This window comes from Cupressus sempervirens, chromosome 8 (genome assembly GCF_028749045.1).
Source record: "Cupressus sempervirens isolate cs-2001-9-10 chromosome 8, ASM2874904v1, whole genome shotgun sequence".
In the NCBI taxonomy this organism is placed as follows: Eukaryota; Viridiplantae; Streptophyta; class Pinopsida; order Cupressales; family Cupressaceae; genus Cupressus; species Cupressus sempervirens.
In genome coordinates, this window is record NC_143125.1 from 373,575,180 (window position 1) to 373,600,974 (window position 25,795).

The window sequence follows — 25,795 nt, forward strand, 5'->3', positions numbered from 1 at the left end:
CAAGCAACATGCGAGTACATGCAACAAACATGTAAGTACATGGAGCCCTAAAAAATTAGAGACTTTTTCTACAATGAACAAATCGCAAGATCAAAACCCTTGACCAGGCTTGCGATTTCCAGGAAAAATCCTCGAAGACGAAGCACAAAAGTTTCATAAAATACCTCCAACGATTTTTATTTCTAAAAATTGAAAAACAAATTTCGGGAAAAATTTTCAGATCAAAAGAGGCTTGATCTTTTCTTAAAAAAATTGCCAAATTTTATGAAATTCCATTTTCCTTCTCTGATACCATGTTATGGTAAGTTGATGTTGTTGTAGTTGTATTAAACAGAGGAGATGAAAGCTCCTTATATAGATTTACAAATTTGATGTTTGTAAAAGAAACAATCGTGAACTAAAGGCGAAAATAAAAACTACCTTATAAACTAAAGACTAACTAAGATGACCATTAAAGAAACATTATAATATTCTAATATATTAAGCATTTGTTATCAGTGTAATCAATATTTCATAATATTTTAGAGTTTTGTAAGAAGTCTCTTGCAATTGGTTTTTGAATTTAATTGTTCCATATTCCTAAATATCAACATTAAGGGGATATTATTATTCCATTCTATTTCATAGGCCTCTATATCAATCATTTGTGTCTCCCCAATTGGTTGTAAAACTAGGGTTTCATTGAATAAATATTCAGCAAGCTTGCACATTAATTGATTTTTTGAGGTCTAGAATTGGTTACAATGCTATGCACACACTATCACCAACTTTAGACACTGAATTGAAAGAGAATAAGAGGCTGTCTGAGATAATCTGCGGTCCTTAAACCTTTCAGCAATTTTTTTTGTCCTCTTTTCGCCAACCTTCAGATTGTAGATGTTGATGTGCCCTAGCAAGGTGTTGATGAAGGAGCTGAAATTCATTCACTAAGGTAGTCTTTGGTTTAATGAGGTGCTCTTGGTACTCCATGTTTCAATTTGCAACCTCTTGGTGCCCTAACAGTTCACAATCTTCAAAACCTTTCTCAAACAATTTCACCTAACCCTTGTGCTGTTCCTTTTGATGAAACCGACCAGAAAACATGGGAATTACTGCATGAACCAGCAGAAAATGTGGCTTGAAATCTGCTGAAAATGTCCTTCAGATGGCTGTAATAGAGTTTGGAAAGTAATGACCGAATCCTAGGATTTCACTTCCAATTCTGCACATGGAAAACAAGCCCTGGGTGGCCACGAAAAAATGTCTGAAACAGCAAATGCTAGGTTTGAAATCTATTAAAAGCCCCTCATCAAAAGCTTCGAAAATATGAATATTGAGATTTGTAAACCTTAGAATCTATCCATGAGGACCTGCAGTTGGAAAAACAGCCACAAACCTAGGATGTGCCTGAAAAAATCCTGCAAAAGAATTTCAAAGATGGAAATCAGGAATGGTGCCTTCCAAAAGGAAATAGCTTAAAGTTTGAAACCACAGTGGCACCTTTAGAATTCTTCTGAAAATCTGTGAAAACCACAAACTCTTGTGCCATTATTCCATCTTTGAACAGTGTTTGGCAATGGGATGCCAGACAATGATTTAATCCCTTGTATATATAGGGTGCTCTGATTTTAAAGTTTTTAATTTGTCTTTCTTGTTTTAGCATGTCGAACCGTAGAAACCATAGAAGAAATATAAATGAAAATCAGTTACTTGGGGTTCAAATGGTAAAACATAGAAAAAAATTGGGAACCAAAAAATGTATGTAATATTCAAAAGAAAATTACAAAATGAATATCTGATTTTGTTATTTCATATCAAACATCATAGGAGAGATGAAACTAAACAAGGTATATAAACAATTGAAGAAAGAAATTTCAAAAAACACATGGTTTAAAAACCTTAGACTTTTATAAAAGAGGGAGTAGATTGAGAAAAAAAGAGCTTGCCTAAAATAGGCCATTCCATCATCATGGCCTACTATTTTAGGAGCAGGATAGTATGGGAGATGAAACCAAATAAGATACACAAATTGTTCAAGAAAGAAATTTATAATTAATTAAGAAAAATGGAAGTCTTAAAGCAGAAGTTCTATAATAAATCTATTCAAAGTAAAAATTAAACCATAATCTCTAACCCTTAGTATTATTATTTTTTCTTAGTATGCTCATTCTTTGTATTTTTTTCCCAAGTTAAAAAATGAACTAAAAGATGTATATACTACATATTGAAAAAAGAATCAGATTGCTTTTGGGAAACGCATGAAGAACTGTGGAAATGGACAACAGAAGCTGCAGGCTGTGATTAATTGTGAGTTTTTGGAGAACAGTGCTCCTTTGTTTAACACATCAACTAATATACGACTTAATTGTTTGTTCCTACCAGATTCTAAATAATGCACATAAAAGAAATTAGTGGACTCCGAGGGCTTCCTGTGTCCCCCCAGTTAGAAACTCCAATGAAAGAGTAAAAAAGGGACAAAATTGTGAAAATGACCTTCATAATGAAGGTTTCTGATGTCTTGTTTGTGCTGCTCTTCAACCCTGCTGAGTGCTCTGCCCTACCCTGACAAGAGGTGCTGCCCCTTGACCCCTGCCCTGAATTCCCACAAGGGGCACTGCCCTTGAGCCCAAACCTCCACCCCCATTGTTATTGTTAATGGCCAATGCAATCATTACCATGGTTTTTTCTATTGAACTTCACTTAGTATGCCAAATTGTCATTTGCAAATCTTTTACTTATTCTTGGTTTTCTCCCTAAGTTCAAAAACTTTACTCATCATTGTTAATGTTCAAATTTTAATGTTGTTAGTTTAAACTTTACACAGTATGCCAAAGTTTTATTTGCAATTCTTATTCCTTACATTTCTTATAGCTATATTTCAAGTACTATATGTATCTGCAACACCCCTGGCTGCCTCCTCATTTGCATACCCCAACCTCCCCAAACCTAGGCCCTTGCTCCCCTCATTGCTAAAACCCATCGCTTCATCAGGATGCTGCAGAAGTATTGTTTTATTTCCTCTTGAACTTACATTTTCATTGCATCAGTTCTAGAGATTCTAGCAGGCACTATGGTGACTGGAACGCTAGCTGAATGCTTTATTGATCCACATCTACATCAGTTTAGATTCACATATATGTTGTTCTTTACAATGTAAGTGTAAATATATACTAAAGTCTACCTATGCATTCCCTTGCTTCATTTTAAACACAATTTCTTGCCCTGCTCGCCATTTTTGAGTACTAGTGTCTATCTTTCTTTCCTTCCAAGGTATGCTTTTCTGTATGCTTGTTTAGTTACCTTTCATATTTTTTTATGCTAGTGTATCCAAAAATAGCTTATATCCCTGGGGTTCCAGACCATCTTTGCTTTTGTCTAATGGTACATAGGATGTACCAAAGGTTATTATGAAAATGTAAAATGCATGGCACTGGTGTACATTTTAAAGATGTAAGAATTCATTGGATATTGTTTTCGCAAAATGCTGTTTGTTTGAATGAATTCTATCTTCGTTTTAAACCTTTTTTGCCTATGATTATGCAGACAGAGACGGGAGAATTATGTTGATCTCAGAGATTTTGAGATTTCTAATGAACGGGAAATTGACAACACAGGGATTGTCTGTGAGTTCCAAAGCTAATGCTATATATATATTTAGTATTTTTGTGCTCAAAGGATTTATTTTGTTTATGAAACAATATTTTTATTCTTAACTAGACTTCTCACTATGTGAAGTATGATATGAACAGACTCAGAGATAATGTTGCATGGGTGTTTTTCTTGTAAATGATTTTTTAAGGTTAAGCAGTGTTTGCAAATCCTGCCTGTTTTTGTGTTGGTGGATTGGACACTGGGGCATCTACAAATTGTGTGTCAATGCCAGACCTCTGTTCTTCAGGGTATCTTAAAGTAGAAGAGAGTCTTGACAATTTTCTTCCTAACTTCACTTTGATCATTATTTTCATGGTTTAAAGATGTTTGGACTAGTTAAAATGTTTTCAGAAAGCAAAAACATAAAAATCATGTTTGAAATGAAACCCCTATGCTTTAATATAGCTTTTCATCTGAATGCATTTGATGTGCATGTGAATAGTAGAAACTTTAGTGTGGGTCTGAAAAAGTGAACCTTATTTTGAAGGAAAATAAAGCTGAAGTTTTTTGTAAGGGATGGTGTCAGATTGCAATCCAACAATTGCAATAACCCCTTACAGTGGCAAGAATGATAACAAGTCTCATATGTATGGTAGCAACATTGGATAAACTGAAATAGACTCCGAATCTTACTTTGTGAAACTGTAAGTGATATGTATTAACACTTGGCGAGGGAATAAAAATGAAATTTGTTGACGTGGAAACTAGCGGGAACAAAATAAATAAGCAGCATTAATGATAAGAAGTCCTGGAAGTTTGTATTCTACTAGTTTATGATGCATATTAAATATATATAATTACGAGTAGTAATGCAAGCAGAAACTATTTTTGATCTTCCCAAAGTTTTTATAATGAAGATCTTTATGTCGATTATTTGTATGTAACATCGACAATCTCTCTGTTAATGCATGACAGGAAGTGAGATTGAAAACTCACATTGACATTGTCTGGTTTTATTATCTGCACAACTACCCCTTATTGAAAGATATTTTACCATAAAGAGACGTTTCCTCTTAATTACTTGTGATACACAAAGCATATGTTCCCAATGGGTAGAAGCTGAATGGTATATCATAGATAATGTTGTCCCTGTTAACATTGATGACAATCTGCAAGGCTTGGCTCAAGTGTTTTAGGCACATGAGATAAGATAAGGTAAGATACGATAATGATATTAATGTCCAACAAATGACCAAAAAGAGGAGAAGAAATTCCAATGAAAAACAATCTAATTTAAATGCCTGTACATTGATACAAACTTAAGAAAGGACCCCAATGTGGAATAAATAGTCAAATGGTACGAAATATTGTTCTTCTGAAAATGATTCGAGAAGCTATGATAACATTCAACATTAGACTCATAGGTGTAACAAAAAGAGTTTGAGATCTAGAAAGAAAAGAGAAAGGTGCACATGGATTGCAATGAAGATGGATCAGCTTTGAGAAGTGAAGCAATCTAATATTGTGATTCAAATAAGCTCCTTGAAAAAAGGTCAAGGTAGTAAGGATGCATAGGATTAAACAAATGTAGAACTGTAATATTCCCATTTTAGTCACTGTCTGAGGACGAGTTGTTAGCCCATCATTGCGACACTAGTGGGCTAATGTTATGGATAGGGGGTCTCAATTGGCTGAGCCAGTGGCCAGTTCCTACTCCATTGGTTAGGGATGTTCAGGTTTCCGCTTTGTTTGAGTCAGATCGGCACACTTACTATTTATAGTGTCTATTTTGGGTAAGTTAGAGTTTCTATCTATAGCAGGACACCTTGTAATGAACCCTAATAGGGTCTGTCTTAATTCTCTAAAAATTCCCTTTTTAAGGGTTTGAATTGTACTTAGGGCTAGTAATTTGTAATGTTTTAAGATAAGAGAATGCCATTTCTCAATAAATATCATGTGCCATCATATTTAGAAACAATACATACTTAAGCTTTAATTCCTTGACCCTCTCCTAATCACTAACTCTAAGGTAGATGGTAGAATTATTGCTGCTCGAGTACATAAACAATCAACTTGAGGCTCCCTCATGGTTCCCACCCATATTGGGCCTCCTTTTCCCCAAACTGACTGAATTACTCCTTCCCCCATGCAAACTCCCTATCTTCTTGGTTGTATTAAAGAGTGATTAAAGAATTGGCTTATCATATATTATTATCTTCAGATTACAAATATATGTTAGATGCAATGGTTCCAAATAAGCATCCAAGTTCATAATACATTTATCAGTTTACATGTTTAAGTCTCAATTCCTTCTCTCCAAAACTCGACCCGAGGGAGAGTGTGGATTTACTTGTCGTAGGGTGCTTGACACTAGTACATCCTCTGAATTTACTTTGCCTTTCACTACACAACACCATTTATCAACTCCCAAGACTATAGTGAGAGAATCAGAGGATAGATTTTAAACATTCTAATTTCTTTGCTTTACAAAATATGTACTCCATAATTACTTAGCACATTTCTCTTTATTAGAATTTATTATAAATTAATTTATATTATTATAAGTACTTATTAATTATTATCAATTATATATGAACCATATATATATATATATCCATATCCCTTATTAAATAGATTTACCAATATATTTAAGTAATTTTTGTTTAACTATATAATATAAGCTTATTTAATATTAATGGATTTCACAATTCATCATGTCATACATGACCAAGCCCATTTCATATACATAGTCCATTTTATATACGTACTATTATAAAATCATCTATTTTGATAAAATAAACAAACATTGGGCATAATAAAGTACCAAGTCTGTGATTGCTTTAGCTTCCTACCAACTGGTGGGTGGATATTTTGCAACCGATAGTTTTGGGTAAAACTCCAGGTGCAAAATAGGATGACCAGCCATAGCATGTGAGACAGTCTCTCCTACCTTAAATGGAAGGCTCCCCCTTCTCACTGTTCTTTGGATTGACTCAAGGTAAGTGAGAAGTCGAGAGGTTTTATAAAATGGGTGATACCAATATCCTTTCTTCTTATCTTTCAAGAAAGAATCCAATTACTCATGGAGCAAGTAATAGGCAGGGTGAATTTCTAACTACACTTCTATCAAGAGCTGGAAACAGTGATACTGATAAATCTTCACTAACTCAAAGGCTAGCTGAAAATGTACTGGTTTGGCTCTAAGTCCGGTCGTACTTCTATATGGAAAAGCTTTACAATTAGGGCACAAAGACTCCTAAAAGTAAAAGTAACTTAACTATTTTGCGAATTAAGAAGAAAACATAAGCTACAAAAAAGCTTCTAGCTATACACTTCCACAATTGCCCCTGGTCAAAGCTTTGGATCCAGTTGCTTCTTCACTCTTTTCTATTCAATTCACGAGATACAATTACCAAGAACACGAGATAACATGAATCAAAAATAACTTAGATGAATTATAGACAAAGCTTATAATTCATGCAAGCAATAATCTCACTTAATCAAAGTTAAGTCTCAAATGCTCCTTTGTATTCACTTTCTCTCAAAATAGTGCTTACACAAACAAAGTTCTGCTAGCACAATTTCTCTAGAGCTCTCTTGCATAAAGATAATGATAATTTTACAATGAGGGGGCACTCCTTTATATAGGCATAGGAGTTGAGAAAAAGGTGGAGGAAAAAGTGAGAGCAACTCAACCAACTTTGACCTTGTCTAACTACAGGAGAAAATAAAGGGTTACATGCAACTCGCATTACATTTTCGTACACATGTAACTCGCATTACATGTAATTACACTTTTTCATGTAATCCATCCTTTACAACTACTAACATGAAATAAAAACAAAACAACAATTTTATAGATTGTTTCTCAGTGCCTTGAATTTGACAATGATGTCACGCATTGTGGGAAGATTAGCAATTTCCGTGGTCTTCGATATGGCTTCTACTCTCATTGCATTTGCATATGCTAATTGCACAACTTTGGAATTTATTGTTGTAGTATCTAACAAGTATTTTTTCAAGGATTTATACAAGAAAAACTTGTTCATTGTATGTGAACCAAAGCCTTCAGAATCTACATCAGCATTGATCCTGATTGTATATTCTGAGATTACTCTCTCTGCTGCAATAAGATTACCAGATTCATTAGTAACACGACATCCCATCTGTTTCAAATCACGAGTAACACTTGTTTCAATTGCTTGACAATCTCCAAAGGCCACCTGCAACTTTGTAATCAGCTTCTTTAATGTTTCCTCTTTGTAACCAATGAGTCCTTGAAATCTGAAGAAAATTTCACATGACGGAAGAATGTCACATGAGACCATGGCATCCAGATCAAATTTTACCATTTCGTCCCAATCATCAAGGATTTCCTTCAAGTTATCCACTACTTGAGTCAAAGAAGAAATTAAGCTTCACTCCATTTCATTCATCTCTTTAATGTGCCTAAGAACTACAAATGTCTTCGTAATGGCTCAAACTCCTTCATAAATGATTTTCTATATCCAAGACTTGGCGGCTTCAATCAGCTTTCTCTCTTTAGATGTTTGAGACATAACAACAACACTCTGAGAAGATTGTTGTCGAATGCCTTTGTTTAGACAAGAGACCTCTTGTTTCAGTTGTTTTTTCTTTTCCCAAAGCTCATGATTTCTCTTTGATACATTAGCCAATGCATCTTGAGCATCTTCAAACAACTCAAACGTGATTGCTTTCCTATTTCAACCTTAGTAAACTTGTAATCAGAACGAGTAAGTTCCTCAATAGGTTTATCTACCAAGGGCTTAACAATTTCAACAAATTTGGTTTTATCTGAATCAACCAAAATTCTAGAAACAATCTTGTCCTTCAAAGATTTGGATTTGGTCTTCTTAATAGGGAGATTTTCTGGAGGAACAGCCACTTTTTTCCTCTTCGTTATTAGTTTTCTCAACCATGCAGGCAGGCTGAAACCTTCATCCGTAGAAGCAAACATAGTAGAGACAATTGGTATTGATCCTGATTGTATTTCCATTGTAACAGAACAAGATTCAGTCTGCACAACTAAAGGCATAAGAACACGCGGAGAAGACTCTGTCATGAAAAGCTCAAAGCCTATCAAAGATGTATCAAGTTGGGAAACTTGACTATTGGTAAGAGTCGAAAAATCTTCAAACACATTTGCTAAATGCTCATATTGTTCATTTGTAGGAATGTGAGGAGCAGTAGAGGAAATAGGAAGAGCCATGGTATTAACTTCCGAGACTGGAATGCAAAGAGTCAAAATGGTGGAGAATGAATCCACATTGTCATCCACTTCATGCAGAAAAGGCTTGTCATGTATAGAAGATGTACAAGCTTGTGTAAGCGTTGGAGGAGATATGATCACAATTTCCCCTTCTTCATCTGAATCTTCTTTATCAGATTTTGTTTCCAATTCCTCTTCTAATTTTTCCACTGATTCTTGAATTGGTTAAGAGATTTGTGATAATTTAGCTCCTTTTCCACCTTTCAATTTAAATTTGAGGGAACTCTTAGCATCAGAGGATGAAGCACCATCTTTCCCTGTGATTTCTAGTTGTGACTTTCTGCCAAGAGGACCAAAACTTCCACAATCCAAGCTCATTTTTAGGATTTACTCTTTTAAGGCCTTTACTTTTCAACCATTTGTTGGTGTTTGCTAAAATAGATTGAAATCTTTCCATGATAGATGTACCTTCCTCTTGTTGCCACTGAATAGGAAAATGACACTTCTTATCAAAGCCGGCTTAATGAAATTCTAGATCAAGGATGTCGCCATCATCTTCAACTTGGAAATCTGAAGGGATCTCCAACATGTTAAGAGCAACTACTGCAGGGTTAATCTGTAGTAGTCCATCTTCATTATGTCAAGCTTTGTTCTCATATTTATCTAGATGTCCTCGATGCGATGAACATGAGCGTAAGCTCTTTTCATTTGAGAGTTCATCTCTCGGTAGTCAAAGTCAAATTTGATCTTGAACTTCTTCAAGGTGATCAACTGCAACTCTACTTCCATGTTCTTTGCTTTAGGCATAGAAATGATCGAATAGTTGCCAATAGCCAAAGGTTTAGCTGAGGTAATGTCGAAACTAGGCCTATGCATAGCATGCTGATCACTTTGCACATCCATGAGTTGTCTAGCTAACTCCATCAAGATGATTCGACTGTAGCATACCTAGGTAAGCTATATGGCTCCCCTTTGAAATATCCAACTCTCATGTATGTGAAAGTAGGAAACTAAATAAAAATACAGCCGTATTGGTTCACCTTCTCCCATGCTGCATCAAATACTCTTTTGACAAATAAATGTTTATTGAACAAGCACTAAGAATGCCCAAAGAAGGCATCTTGGACTCTTCCGTAATGGAATTTACTATTTGCCAAAGTGATTTGGTCATAGTAATCCCAAACAGGAACTTGAAGACGATCTCCTTTGGTAGAAAGACCAAAGAAAGATCCCATAGCAGCAGCAATGTAAACAAGGTAAGAATTCATGTAGAAGGGTACCGAAGTTCTCACGTTGCCTATTTGCTGGCAAAGTGCAGTGCTAATGAGCTCTCCTCAAAAGATGTGTTCTTCATTCTCCATAATTTGAAACTTGAACTTATACATTAATGGCTCGAAATCAGTAGAATCTTTAAGGCCACAAATTCTGCTGTGAGAAGGATGATGAGATCCTTATATTCTTGTTTGAAGTTAGACCGATGAACAGTCTTTGGCCATTTGGAGAAAATACTTCTTTTTATTGTCTAACCAATAAAGATTGGCATACATTTGATAATCACCCTTTTGCCCATTCCAACATGCCAAAGATGATTCTTTGGTCAAATGTACACATTCTGCTTTATGTGGAACTTTGAAGATTTGTTCAATAACTTCAGGATCAAGGCTAATGAGAACCTTGCCGTCAACATCTTTGATAGTCTTTCTTTTTGGAGTAAATTGCTGCGCACACCCGAAAATGAAGTCAAGTTCTATGGCCGCCACAGGAAACGTAGACACTAGGTGAATGTTGCTTCTCTTGATACGCTTCATTTCTTGACCAATTGGATTTCCAACTCTCTGTAGAAAATCAGTCACGTCCACATGACCAATCTTTGTGTCCGTCATGTTATCTAGAATAGATATGACTGATGAAGGAGCTGCATGAGCCAATTCTTTATCATACTGATATTTCATTTTGCCTTTGGATTTTGACGGTGAGGACATTTCTTGTGCTTGTATTGCAACACAAAAATCCCAAAACACAAATACATCATCAGATGGAATCACCATACAAGTTGATTTGTGATCAACAGAGATTTGGAAACAAATTGGAGACTTGGTAGATCCAACGCAATAATCTCAAAGAAATCATATGCATATGCAATGGATGAAAAATGAAATGAACAGAATGCAGAATGAAGTGTTATGGAGGTAGAAAATATGGAAGATGGAATGAAACAAAATGAAATGAGATTGTGTGATGGTGGAATGCATGGGAATGCGTGCAAATGAAGATTGCTGATTTCAAAAGTGACTTAGTGTTTTCAAGACATTATTGCATGAAAAATGAGTACATGTAAGTGCAACATGTAACGAGAGATGGAAAGTGAGATGAGATGCGAATGTGGGTGGAGGATGCACTTCACATGTAAGTGCAAATGGAGGATGAGATGGAAAGCATGGAAAAATGCCAAAACATGTATTTGCTCATGGAGGCACAAATATATATAGAGGGATGGAAACAGAAAATGGAAGAGAGATAATGAGTTTTATAGTCACTTTTGGTGAAAAGGGAAAGTCAAAGTACATGGGAGATGAAAATGACATCTTTTTGACTTTTCAAAAATTGATTTTTAATCAAAATTGGACCTTTTGGATGTAATTACACGTAAGGCATTTCGTGTAATCGTGTCATGCAAATGGATGCGAAAAGTGAGATGAGTGAAAATGAAAGTGGAAAATGAGATTACATGCATGTGTGGATGGCGAATGAGATGGAAAACATGTAATCGCATTTGTTGAGTGAGAGATGAGGTGTTGTGACATGGAAATGGAAAGTGGAACATGATGATGCTTTTGTATGAAGTGAAGCAAAAACAAGTTCTTGGGAAAGAACTTGCAATTTCTCCAAGTGGAGAAAACTGGCAAGCAAGCACAAAGCACAAAAAAGAAAGAAAAAAAAAGTACCTTTGGAAAGTGATTCAAACGTGCCAAGATGCAATGCATTTCAATACACAAATTCAAAATTGGGACTTGGGGAAGAACCAAAAACATGAATAAGAACAAAAACTTCATTTTTAAAGAAAAAATGCACTTTCCATGGCAAAGATTTCAACAAGTGCAATCATCAAGCAATTATGTGCATAAAATCAGCAAGATAAGCATGAATTAAAAGCCAGAAAGAAAGAGTCCACTTACATGTGCCAAAAATGAAGGGAAAAGATGCTCCAATGTTTGAGAAATTCTTCAAAAATGTTTGAATCTTTCAAACTTTCACAAATTCGAATGGGAGAAGGCTGCAATTAAGGAGAAGTTGGTAAAAGATACCAAAACGTGCCCTGAAAACACTCCAAGATCCAACGTTTGGAAGAACATATGCTTGGGACGTTTTTAGCAAAAAATGTGTTTCTCCATGATGCAAGATCAAAACGTTTTGGTGTTTAAACACCAAAATATGCATCAATATGTAATGCAATCACCAAAAGAAGCGAAATCGATTTTCTTTGGAGTCAAAATATGAAGCAAAAATGAATTTATTTGCCAATTTCTCCAAAAACGTGCCCTAGATGAGAGCTTCCAAAATTTTTTTTAGCTCGTTGAATCCATTTTAAATGCAAGAAAACTCGTTGCCAATAAAAAACGCCTCCAATGGAAGAAATCTCATGCAAATCCATTGAGAAAATCTCCACTGATGATCAAAATTGAGTTCTTGGAGTGCGAAAACATGTTCTTCTCCAAAATCAAATTTTTTGAGTGTCATTGCATATATTAAAACATGTTTTTGGTCAAAATCGGACCTTTTTGAGTCACTTGCATGTTTTAAAATATGTATCTTATCAAAATCGCACCTTTTGGGTGCTATTGCATGTTTTAAAATATGTCTACAAGCAAAATCAGATGTTTTGGAGGAGGATGCATGTTTTAAAATGCATCTCACTTTTTAGATGTAAAAGCATAAAAACTTCAGTTTTGATGTAGTAGCATCAAAAAGGTCCACTTATGATAGACTTTTGATGTAATGACATCAAAAAGGTCCACCAAAAGGAACTTTATATGCAGTGACATGTAAAATGTCCACTTTTGATGAATTTTACATGTAATTGCATATAAAATGTCCACTTTTGATGACTTTAAGTCATTTAATTCACTTAAAATTATAAAAATGTTACAAAATGGGCCATAAACAATACTTATCTATCATATTTAAAAATATAACATATAAACATCATTTAAAAAGTAACATTTAAATAAGCATTTGATTTAACAACCAAAAATTAAATTGGAACTATATAGTTATATAGTTACTTTAATTGAAAAAAAAAAAAAGTAACTCAACCTAAAATTATAACATAAAGTGCACTATAGTCATTTTAAGTTAAAAATCTAAAGTTAAAGTAACTTAAAAACATAGCAAAAAGTGAATATAAGTTATATTTATCAAAAAGTGAAAGTCAAATTAAAAATATTACATCTTATTTTTATTTCGTGCTGTTGCACTAAAAAGGTCCACTTTTGAGGCACTAAAGTCTAAAACGGACATATCTCTTGACTGACAACTCCGATTGAGCTCTAAGTTAGACCAAATCAAAGGGAAAAGCGAAAGGCATGACATGAGCAAATTAAAGGACTAAAAACCAACAAATGCAAACTCTAAAGTAAAGAACAGATGATTAAGGCTTCAAAAATCAAGCAAAGGCTCGATAGAAAGCAAAACGAAAAAGACTTGACGAAGGCCTGCAATAAAAAGATTTGATATATGAATTGGAATGGATCAATCGATCAACATTGAGCAATTGAATATCAAATTCAAGCTTAGAGAAATGTGAAAGTAGCTTGAAAAAGTTCCATGCTGTTACCAACATTTTGAGGTGACAAAATGCAAGACAACACCAAGGAAACCCCAACAATATCACAACACAAAGATACTACAATTAATGTTTCAAAGATCAGCTAGCTTGTACAACACATACACGACATGGTCCAAAATGATTACTCTTGAATGCAATAAAAATTGGATATTAAAAAAACCCTCTGCTCCATGAATGTAAAATTATCATAATTGAGAACAGAAATTACATGGCTGGATGCGATCAAAAAAATCAAATGCAAATAGACAATCAATCAACTGGAAGCAAATTTGATACAAGATTTGATATGCTCCAAAAATTGCATACTTCACATATTCGCTTGGAAGAATCAATTCAAAGAGTGAGTATCGTTAATGCCATGTTTAATAAGCTTTGAAGATTGCACACTAATTCCACGAAAATGCAATTATGGAAGAGTTCATGACGGACCCAGAATTGGTGGAGATGCCAAAAAGTCTTTGTGCTCAACACTTTGACACATAAACTCTCGCAAAAAAGAAAAAAACAGTTGAATCTAATGCACCAAACACATGAGAAACTTCATGGTGACGATAAAATGAGACATTCGTTACATAGGCGAACATGCTCACCAATATATTTATAAAATATGGAACAAAATAAAACTGATGAAAGAAGAAACTAGATAGTACACAATCAATATCAATAACCTAATTAGATGCAAAGCCAAAAATGAAAAGGTACCAAAGAAAGATTATGTTGGGTGAGTCATGATGCCACAATATCATCTACGATAGAACAAAGAGCCTAATCGCATACAACCAGAAGAGAAAACAAATATCATAAATAATAGATTAAGCACATAGAGAAGAAAACAAGTAATGAGATCTCAAATGCTACTATGAAACTGAGCACTCCTTATGCTGTCATCAAACATGGCTCTGATACCATGTTAACGATTTGCCCAAAACATAATGATACACAACATTGTAAAAAGAAAATAAAATGCACAGAAGATACAAAAGATTATTTTGGGAAAACCCTTCCACTTAAAGGTACAAACCCGTTCACACCATCGAAATATCTCTTTTATTGATATAAAAATGGTCGAGTAGAATGCTTTTCACTTGATACAATATATCATTTGCACTAAGCAATCACCTATATAAACTACAAAGAGAGACTCTCTATATTACATCGAAGTCTCTTCAATTTCCAAATACGAGACTCTTCATGTTTCGAAACTCATGAATCTTCGCATGACACATGTCTCTCCAAATAATATTATCTCAAATATGATCATAAATATATTCTCTAGCTGTTGACACAATACTATCTCTATTTCAACATATGGAACAATTAGAGATAAAGATCTCTATCGCAATGACAATCTTAATAGTTCTCACATCATTGAAAGAGGACCTAAAAGTCTTAGATGATGACTTAAGTGTTTGGAACAAAATGTCAATTGCGGATTTGGATGCGTTGTGTGTTTATGCTATCGTTTCCTCCTGGGAAATGTTTCATGAGTGTTAGGAGTTGATGATCAACAAGGTTTAGGTGATCGAAGGGTTTGTTACAATGGTGCAGACAACCTTTGGTACCTATAGAGAGAAGGAATGCGTGATCAACGAAGGTTTCGGGGAACTGGCATAAAGGATAGTAACTGAGAGTAATGAGCCAATTCTAGAAGATGATGTAATTTGTGTAGAGCTTGAGGTGGATGACTTCAATCTTAGTTCAATAAACAAACTTACAAGCTTCAAGACTTAACTGGATCTTCTTCAGGCTAGACTTGAAGGGCACACCAAAGCCATTTCTAGGTGTGTAAGTACAATCCTCAAGTCTGCTATCATAGCGTGACATAGAGGTGCACTAGACCCCGGAGCAGTTTGCTGGTTATCAAAATCACTGGTTAGAAACCTACGAGCCTTGCCTGCTCGATGCTGCGTATCTAACTGATTTTGGCCAACGTGACAGGATTAAATCCTCTGTGCTTTAGGTTCCGCTGGACCAAGGCCTGTTTACCCAAATCTAAAACTCGGATGCAAAATGTATTATAGCGGATTAAAAACAAATTCCTCAACTGGCAAGTGTCAAGGAAAACTTCAAGATTGCGATTAATAACTTCAAACTTTGATTACTTATTAGTGTTGTATGCTGAAATAGAAAAGTTAAAACGAATTATTGTATGAAATCAAATCTTCAAAAAAATAAAATAGAGAAATGCCAACATTGGATTCAAAGTTTATGAGCAGGTTTATGATCAGTGCTGAATTCTAATTGGGTGATAGAGTCAAACATACATTCCTTACATACAACTTTATAGTATTGATGATAAAATATTTGTTAATAACTTAATCAATTTGATGCCTCAAATTGTCACACTTTAGCATATTCAGACTAGTCTATTATGATTTAACCATTGTGCGGACACAATAGCTACAAACAATGGGATTGAAATTATATCCTACACTGTTTGTATTGATCAAATCTGAATAGCAGCAAACAATTTAATGTACTTATCAAATTAATAAATTAGAAACAAATGGATAACAAAACTACAAAGGACAAGTTATATATATTTCAACTCTAAAATAAATAGAATTTCTTACTGATTTTATTGTGGGACAGATCGTATTGAAGACCCTCAGCTTTATGACACTCTATTCAATACGTATAAATCCTCACAATGTTTGAGATTAATGCTCAAAAACCAGAATCTTCTTTGCTTTGCTCAAATCTCTAACTCCTCCTTTAGAGAAAATTTTAAAATGCCTGAGACTTGATAGCTGCTTTTTTTTTAGAAGAAGCAATAAAAAGTATCTCTCTTCAGTTTCATTTTACATATATTTATAAACATGGAAAGGGTGCCGGTTTTATTTAGAATGTCGTACCCCTTCATAAATCAACTAATCCAATGTTAAAAATTTATTATTTTTTAATTTTATCAAAACATAATCAGATTCTCGTGCGTTATGTTCTCCCTTAACGTTAATATATGACCTTTGCACCAATCAACTTTGGGCATGAATTCATTAATCCATGAGATGCGTGTTTGAATTTCTATGGCGTTTGCACATAATTAAATATAATCTCTTTCAGTTACGTGGGCATTTTTCTGTGCGATTCGCATCCTCTGAATATCAGACCGCAAGCCATGGTGGGTCTTCAAGAGTGTGTCTTCCAATAGATGACGCATCTTCCTGCAAATAAACACAACACGATATTAGAAGCCCATTAGCGATGATAAATAATATGTTTCCCAAGCTTGGAAGGCGTTGCAAGACTTTTTCCACTCCAGAAAACTAGTCGATGCAGATTTCGTCCTCTGTTATGCCTCCAAATTATGTTCGCAAAAAGGCCACTCCTGACTTCAAAAATTCACAACGGAGGGTGCAATACTCTGCAACGAATCGCCTTCACACAGGTTGTGTCCTTCATCTCACAGATTCAAACCCACAATTTACTCCAAAAGCCTCGAATTTGTTGTAAAGGATGTCTGCAATCTCCATGTGCATGAAAAGCATGGTTATTTGTTGTATGTACAGTGATTCAGTCGAATGGATATTACAATTTTCTACACAAACAAAAGCACTATGCAATGAGCTTTACATCACTGTCTGCACGTTGTCGTCTAACTCTTTATCTGAGTCATCAAGATCTAATTTGAAGGAATTTGCCAGGTCCATTAATTTTGCGAGACCTGTAAAATCTTCCAAATACGAAGGCTGATTTAAGGCCTCTGGTATGAAGTCTACTCCTCTTTTATGATATTCTGATACAACCCTTTCAGAGCAAGCTGTGCATCTGTTAAACGCACGTCCCTTAATTATCAGTTGTGAAAATTTTGCAATATCACCACGGATTTGATGAGGCAAAATACCAAGAGGCTGTTCAACACTAGAAATATCTGAAGCTGTCTGATCTGCTGGAGCATTAATCCCAAGAGAATGATGAATAATGCCCATTGTAAGTTCTATCGCAAGAGAGGCAGCAATAGGAGCAAGACCGGGACGTGTTACAGTACACTGCTCATCCGAAGTAAGGTTCCTAGTTGAATCTACAGGAACAACAATATCGCTGCAAGAGAGGAATTGGTACTAGGTATGGCTATGCCTGCACTATGTCGCATCACATGAAAGGTATCAAACCCTAGAGCAGCTGTGATTGCCACCTTATTAGCATCCGCACATAGTAGTGTTGGAAGCCGACGACTCTCTCTTGTATCAGTGAACAAGAAAACAAAATCATGGCTATTGATCAAATTCTTCAGATGCAAACAATCTTTAACAATATCTTCTCTTTCATCTTTTGCTACTGGATGTCCAGGCATCGGAATGGCCATGGAAATACCCTCTGCCTTCACGCCAGAAAAAAGCTTTTCAAGTTCTTTGCTGCTGTTAAAGCTTTCATATGGCCTCCATTCAGGCAATCATCTAAAGTATATGAAGATTGCCGCATAGGATTTGACATGGCCACGCAACCATAATCAAATAGTGTCATATGTCTGATGCCCCAAGCCATGAGATTACGGGCAACCTAATATCCAAGTGTACTTGCTCCTAGAAGAAGACATTTTGTACTCGTTAAAAGTGGCAAGTTTAAGGATGGTATAAGACGCCATCACATAAGCTTTAAATTTAAATCTGCAAATGTAATTAGCAAAAATCTGCTGTCCTCTGCTCGTCCAGAATGTATATCATCCCAAATCTTCTCTGCTTCCAAATTCAATAGAGTCTGCTTGTCAAGAGCCCTGAAGCTTTCCAGTGTATTTGTATTGTATAATACACCTGGAACAGGACAGAGGCTTCTGTTTCCCAAAAATTTGACAGAAGCTGATGTTTTCTCACCATTAGCAGGCAATAATGAGTCAGAAAGCAGCTTTAAATAATTTGAGACTTGCCCATGGGAAGAATGAGCATAAAATCCTTTCTAGAATTGTGGGTTCCATCACAGTGCAAGAGTCTATCTGCAGATTCAGGGCTTTCATTAGTGGTCTTTGAAGAAGATCCATAAGAGCTGCAGACACAACCATTTTTTCATGCTTTCTAGGTAGTTGTTATTTTGTTGCTAGATTACATGTAATTGGAGAGAAAGTTGTAATTGTAGGTGAACTTTAACCTATAAAGTCATTAAATATGATCAAATTGCAAGTCAAGTACATTCGGAGTTGTAATTTGAACAAGTCAAAGTTAGTTAAAAAATTAGTCAAGGTTGTTAGGGTTTCCCTTCCCTTCTCTTCCAACTCCTTACTTATATAAAGGAGTGAGCTTCATTGTAAAAATCCATCTTTTGTTTATGCAAGCAGACTATGCTGAAATTGTTTGTGGAGTGAAAACTTTGTGTTTCATTGTACAAAGTTTCATAGTGAATAATAAAGAATAAGTTTTCCCAAATTTTGTGCTGTGAGACTCGTGAGCAATTTATGTATACTTATGTAGCATAGGTTATTCAATTTCTGATTCACTAAGTTGCTTACTTTCATAATCTATTGAGCATTTGATTTGTGTCCTTTGGAGACTTTGGGCTACAAAAGAGGTAGGTTAATATAGTTTAGAGTGGCTTCAAATACTAGAGAGACTTTGTGCTTTAGTTTCAAGTACTCTTCATAGAATTTAGAGAGTGTTTGGTGAAAGACTTTGAGCTTTGCCGAATACTCAATTTGTTAATTTATCTCTTGGGATAAGTGTAGAAGACTTTGGTTTTTTGCGAGTGTTCCACACTAGAAAGTAGATTGGTATTTTATGCATTTTTTTTTTGTCAACCTAGAAGCTATCTATATTATTGTAGCAACAAGTCTTTTTTGTTTAAGTTTTAGTGTTGTTCGGAAGATATTTGTGAAATCATTCCTAAAAACAGAGGAGTAGAATATGAGAACCATGATCTATTATAATTATCAGCTGTCTTTATTAGAGCCACTTACAACAAGAAGGGAGCCCTCCCTATTGCTGAGAGGAGAGAGAAATCTCGCTTAATGTTGTCTAAAGTTAAAATTTTGTGGTCATAGCGAGTTACAATTTTTTTAGCAAACAAGCTGATTAGTCCAATCCCTTGGTGAGCTTTCTGCTCTCCTTTCACCCATTTCTCCAAGAATTGGGCTATCAACTTCTTCTATTTCTTTATGTTCCTTTTGTTTCGGGCTGCGTTTGGTGTAGTATCTGTATGGACCAATCTGTCAAGGGTTTATATAATTAATTTAAAACACATGCAACTGCTTTTTATTGAAAATTGACATCTAATCCATATGCAATTGTAAATTCTGACAAGCAAACTCACAGGCTGGCAGGATTTGTCGCTCTGATACCACTGAAATATCCTTTCCTCTGGTTCTTAAATAAAAGTTGATGGGTTTGTTGAGTTTTGTTTGGGCATTATTTCATGACATATTCTTTCCATGCAATGATAATAATTTGAAATGATTGAAATTGATAGAGTTTCTTAAATAAATTCAGACCTTTAATGCTATTGTGAAATTGAGGAGTCTGGCATTTTTGGCAAAATGTATGACAATGCAATTACATCAGAAGTATACAGAATATTTCAACTCATTACATGCCCATTTCCCTTCGATTCTCAGGCATGCCGTTAGAATGCAGGGTGCAAGTCAAATAAGTTCTGTCCTATCTAAGCTGCACATTCATGTCTGATTCTCATGCACATGCAACACTATTCAAGGCCACGGTTCTTGGAGTTTGCAGAGGTTGATCTTATTGCCAAACCATGGTGGAGTTCAAAATGGGTCCACCCTATAGGAGGATGGCTTCTTTGTGGGTTCCTCGTACCAAATTGCCTTGTTCTAACTGCTGCGACCTGTTCAAACCTGAAATAGATTCATCAGATAACTAACTTGGGGTGGCGTCCAAGCCTATTAGACCACTGGGAATTTTGTTCTGGAGAATTTCCTGAGTGCTACACTTTCTCAGAGAAAAAATCAGAACTGGAAAGAATATGTTGCGAGTCCTCCTTCCACTCGTGATTCCTCTTTAATATTACCTTTCCCTTTGACTTTAACTTTCTCGAATAAAGCATATGAATTGTATTTTTTAACTTGCAACTCATAAAATATGCCGTCCATCATTTTATTTATCTTGTCTTATAATATTTCACTCTCCCATGCCTAGTTGCTCATTCATTTATTGATGTAACTTTGGCTTAAGAGTCCCCCACCAATAAAGTTAAAGGGGAGCACCCTATTAGTTAAATATGAACAATTAATGAAACTGCAACTTATACTCGATTCATACTTAATTAATCAAATTAGTTCCTGTCTTAATTGCTAAAGTTTATCAGATTTATCTGATGATTCAGACAGTTAGTATATTTCCTTTATTTGTTCTTATATAAATATGACATCTCTGCTATTATCATATAGTTTGAGCAGAGTATTTAATATCATCTATTGCTAATACTATTGCAGAAGACGTCGTGCTTTTATGATAAGGATAGCAAATATTACTAAAGCTGTGTTAGAGGTTGCTGTGCCTTTTCTCACTGAAGAAGACTGTGCAAGTTGTGTGTTTGTCGATTTTACAAGTCCACAAGTTAAGGGCCCACTACTTTGCCGCTGTGCTGGATTTGACAGGTTTGACTAGTATATTCTCAACCAATGATGAAGCAGGTTATCCATAAAAGACAGAAGACTTTTAAAAGGTAAATGTTCGGTGTCTTTAAAACACGGTCGCTGCTCACCCTAAATCCATGGTTGGGGAGTCACATCCCGATGGGAGCGACTCCACCATGGAGTCCCGACCCATCGGGCACATGACCTTGTTAGACACATTACTTACCTTTAAACTGTACCTTAAGACAGTCAATGTGTACTGTTGGTCAAAGACTTTGGACATCGGTATTTTAATATGATATCATTATTGCAGAATAAACCCCTTTTGAAATGTCAATTTTATTAGTTTTACATATATATATATATATTACATCTCAATTTATTATATAATAATAACAACGTTATATATTGGAGAATCATAGTGATATAGAACACAAATATATCTATATTTTATCCGATTGAACTAACACATTAACACTCCCTCTTAGTTGAGAAGGATAACAATTTGATAAATATTACTCTATTGATAATATTAAAAAAGGTACACTTTTAAGGATATCTTTGATTAGGAGATATCTACCATTTTGATATCACATTTGATATCATGAGTATTGGCCTCTAGAATATCAACATATATTCACCAAATACTCTGAGTAATGGCTTGCAGAATATCAACACATGATATTCACCAAATGGCAAATACCTTCAAACAACTCATAGATTGCCAAGTGAATGACATCTAACACTTTGATTGAGAAGATATAATTTATCATGATTTGTTTCAAAATTTACATAAAATGTTTATCATGATTTAAGTTATTGTCAGATCATCACCTTCCAATAACTTCTGCAAATACAAGTGATGATCATTTGAAAGTCGTCACTTTCTCATGATGTACATAGGTTTCATATAGTTGTGACATTCATAAAGAATAATATATTGTACAATAATCAATTATTTCGAGACATTTTCTCAGGGTTTACAATCATATCAAATTCTTTTTGTGTTCCACTTTTGCTCTGCAATAAAAAATAGAGAACTCCCTCTTAATCCAATATTTGAAATGTATTATGGATGTTTTGAAGTTCTTTAGAATGGACATCTCTTTGAATCTGTATCATATTTGCTTACTTTGACAAAGGATGCTTGATGTTTCAGTCTGTAAGGATATTGTACTGCTAAGTGACCATAGTTGTCGTATCTAAAGCATTGCATTTTAGAGTAGTCCATATGTTTCTTTTTCTCTTTAAATTCAGGTTTCTTCCTTCTATCAACTTGAGTTGTGAGAATTTGAATGTCACCTCCAGTAGAAGTATCACCAATTCCTCGAGATATTAACATGCACTCCTCTTGAATGCAGTCAGCCCTAAGTCGATCAAGTTTAGGAAGCTTGGATCGAGAAAATACTCCTTGTCTAAAAGTTTCCCATGATGGTGGTAGTCCTTTTAGTGCTATGCTTTCATAGACGTAACCAATTGTAGAGAGTTGGTTCCTTAGTTCTGTTATCCTCATGAAATATGAAGCGATGGATTCTCCTTTATTCATCTTGATGTTGGAGAATTTGTAATGAGCCCTACCGACTCTTAACCAATCTAGGTTGAATAATTGATTTAATTTTTTGTTTTTGGGATTTTGCAATTTTGATATAACAATATATCAACAATATAGAAGGTATTGGTGGTACATCCCAATTTTTGACCTAATTTGAAATATAGCGGTTGAGGTTCACATGAAGTCAGTTGGTAGTTTAATTTGTTATAATCTGGCAAAATGGTAAGATAGTCGTTACAATTTCAAGTGAATATAACATGTTAGTTGATCGTTAATCACAAATTCATGAAATTAAGAAGATGGTTAACCATTGTGATTATTTATAATTAAATAATTTATTATGATAATATAATTTAATTGTGGAGAATTTCCTTGTAGGAAGCATGTTGAAGGGGTGGAAGCATTATTAGAAAAGAATTAGGCAGGAGCATCATCATCACTGAGTAAATGGGTTGAGAACCTAGCGACTTGAAACATGATACATCTGTGGGACCTGCATGAGCTATTTAAATAAATAAATTGAGAAAATAATTGGGTTAAAATATAAAACATATCTCAAAGGATTTTAATTTATCTTTCATCATATTATTTTAATAAATATTTATAGATGTTTATATAATATAAAAATGATTTGGCACCATTATAATTTAATAAGGTGAAGTTTACAGTACATATAAGATTATAATAATATTCGAATTATAATAACATTTGAATTATTATAATATTCGAACTATAATCTTCCAACTCTATTCTTTCCAATTTAATATTCTTTGCTTTTAAACGATAACACTTAGCAAGATAAGTCAATTTAATATTCGGCAATTCGAATGGTCTTATAATCTTTCCAACTTCTCTTCCAACCTTTCTATTTTCTTTTCCCTCTCTTTTTCCAATCGATTTAATACTTAGAATTTGAATGGGCATATGAACTTTTAAAACCGGTGGAAGTCAAGAAGGCAGGACTCTTTCATTTAAACTAAAGCTGAGTTTGGAAGTCAGACATCTTTATATTAATTCGATTGCCTTGCTGTGGGGGAGACATTCAAAATATAACCTCTGCAATAAACCCAAGTTCTTCTATTGTTTGTTTCCAGAATTTTTCCTTGTCTCCATAACACTTGATCAATACATTTTACCATTGTTTGCTTCTGCGGAATTACCCTTGTTTGCTTCTGCGGAATTACCCTTGTAGTCAATTTATAAGCTTATTTTAATTCCATTGCCTTGCCGTGCAAGTACCCAACCAAGAAGCAGAGATAAATGCATTGAAAGAGATGGGATCATATTCCATAACACCTGACTTCCTGTCGACAATGATTTACATTCTTACCCATAAATACTTCTACCTTCTTCATACGGATTTCATAGTTCTATTGTGACAAATTCTCACAATATTATTTGTATAGCTTTGATCAAGCAACTTGCCGTACAGGTATCCTTGTTGAGGATAGAAGTCCATATTCATTGTAGAGATGTCTTCAAGCAACTGGAGGAAAACTGATTCAAATCCATTTACAAGTTCTCTTACATCTCCAAATTCCTATCAAGTCATGAGTTATTAATTTAGATTCTGTTTTACCAATGTTTATTTCATTTTCCATAGCAGTTGGCTAGGTTCTGAAATTTCCTTTTGATCCATGATCACTATATAATTCCATGTTATTATTAATGAATTCCTTCTTAACTCTCATAGTTCTAGAATCATCATAAAAAGGAGTCGAATATTATCTCTTAAGGAAGAGATTCTAAGTGCAATTAAACCTGGATGTATGTTATTGAACTCGAGAGCATAATTTATTTTATCACAGTTCATTATAAGATATTCAAATTGATGAACCTTTTAGAAACAATGCCAAGGGCAGCTTGCTCATTGAAACACCTAGAATTCACCGGCAGTGTAGCCATGATTGGTGAAGAGATGTACATTGATCCTGCAAATAAAATCATGAAATTAGATTAGGAATAAATAATCAATAGCTCATGCATGTCTCGGTAATGGAATCTGTTGTCAAGTCGAGTGGTGTAGATACCAGGATTGTCCGGTAGATGACAGATGTTCCAAGTCCTATTCCAGGTAGGGAGGGACTTTTTTGTTAGAGATTGCGTGGGGAATTAAGTTAAGGTCCGAGATTGGGTGGTTAAGCCCCTGACAATGTTTCACCTCTCCAAGTTGTCGGATGAACAACAGACAAAGATAAGCTGTACATTAAATTGTTTATCGGAAACATGTAATATCACTTTTATGATGTATATGCAAGAAGTTAAGTAATCAGAAGGAGAGGAATGATACAGTGGTATTTGAAGCCCTAATTGATTCAGTGGTAATTGGAAACCTAAATGATATAGTGGTATCATAAGCCTTAATTGAATCAGTGGTATCAGAAGCCCTAACTGAATCAGTGGTATCAGAAGCCCCAATTGATACAAAGGTAACTAAAGCCCTAAATGATCAACTGATAATCGATGCCGAAATTGCTACAATGGTATGTGATGCCCTAAATTTTATGTAGTGGTATTTAATAGTAATCGTCATTTGTTTTTGATATAGCAGTATTGAATGATAGTTGTTATAGTGGTATTTGTGAACTAATCTGAGTGATTGCAGAAACATCCCTACAATGATTTATTGATTCAATTTCCATGGTATGTGGTTTTTAATTTTTTATAGAAAATTCATATGATGATGTTTTAAGTTCTTAGCTAAGAAATTTTGTTTAACTGTTTTTAATGCTAAATCTCTTTCACATGAACATGATTGTTTTAACTGTCTTCCTATGAAATTGAAGTAATAACTAAATTTCTCAAGTATGTTAGTTGTTAAATTAGACCCGGGAAAACGAGACGTTACAATTGGAATAATAATTTCAACTCAAATAGTTGGATATTACATATGGGATATACAATTGAAAATTCTAGATTTTAATATCAACTTAGGTACTAAGTATTTTTACAAAATACCAAAAACCCAGTTGATAAAATATCCCCTATTATCTAAATCGACAATACTAAAAAAAATTAGAAGTTACAATCCATGAACTTACAAGTAAGACATGCCTTGAAACCCTCTGAAATGAA

General features: G+C 34.6%; 1 protein-coding gene and 1 pseudogene across 8 annotated transcripts in view; one reads left to right on the plus strand and one right to left on the minus strand.

Moving 5' to 3' along the window:
- LOC149542864 (S-adenosyl-L-methionine-dependent methyltransferases superfamily protein) overlaps positions 1 to 25,795 on the plus strand; it is a 196,125-nt gene that overhangs the window by 40,554 nt on the left and 129,776 nt on the right. For all 8 annotated transcript variants that reach the window (XR_016355540.1, XR_016355541.1, XM_089797777.1 and 5 more), the window contains one exon: positions 3,523 to 3,602. Coding sequence is in view for 6 of the 8 variants with exons in the window: in XM_089797777.1 (XP_089653903.1) it covers positions 3,523 to 3,602 (80 nt within the window). In the remaining 2 variants the exon portion in view is untranslated. The remainder of the gene's footprint in view (positions 1 to 3,522; positions 3,603 to 25,795) is intronic.
- Positions 17,216 to 21,451, minus strand: LOC149542865 (ubiquitin-like modifier-activating enzyme atg7 pseudogene; annotated as a pseudogene).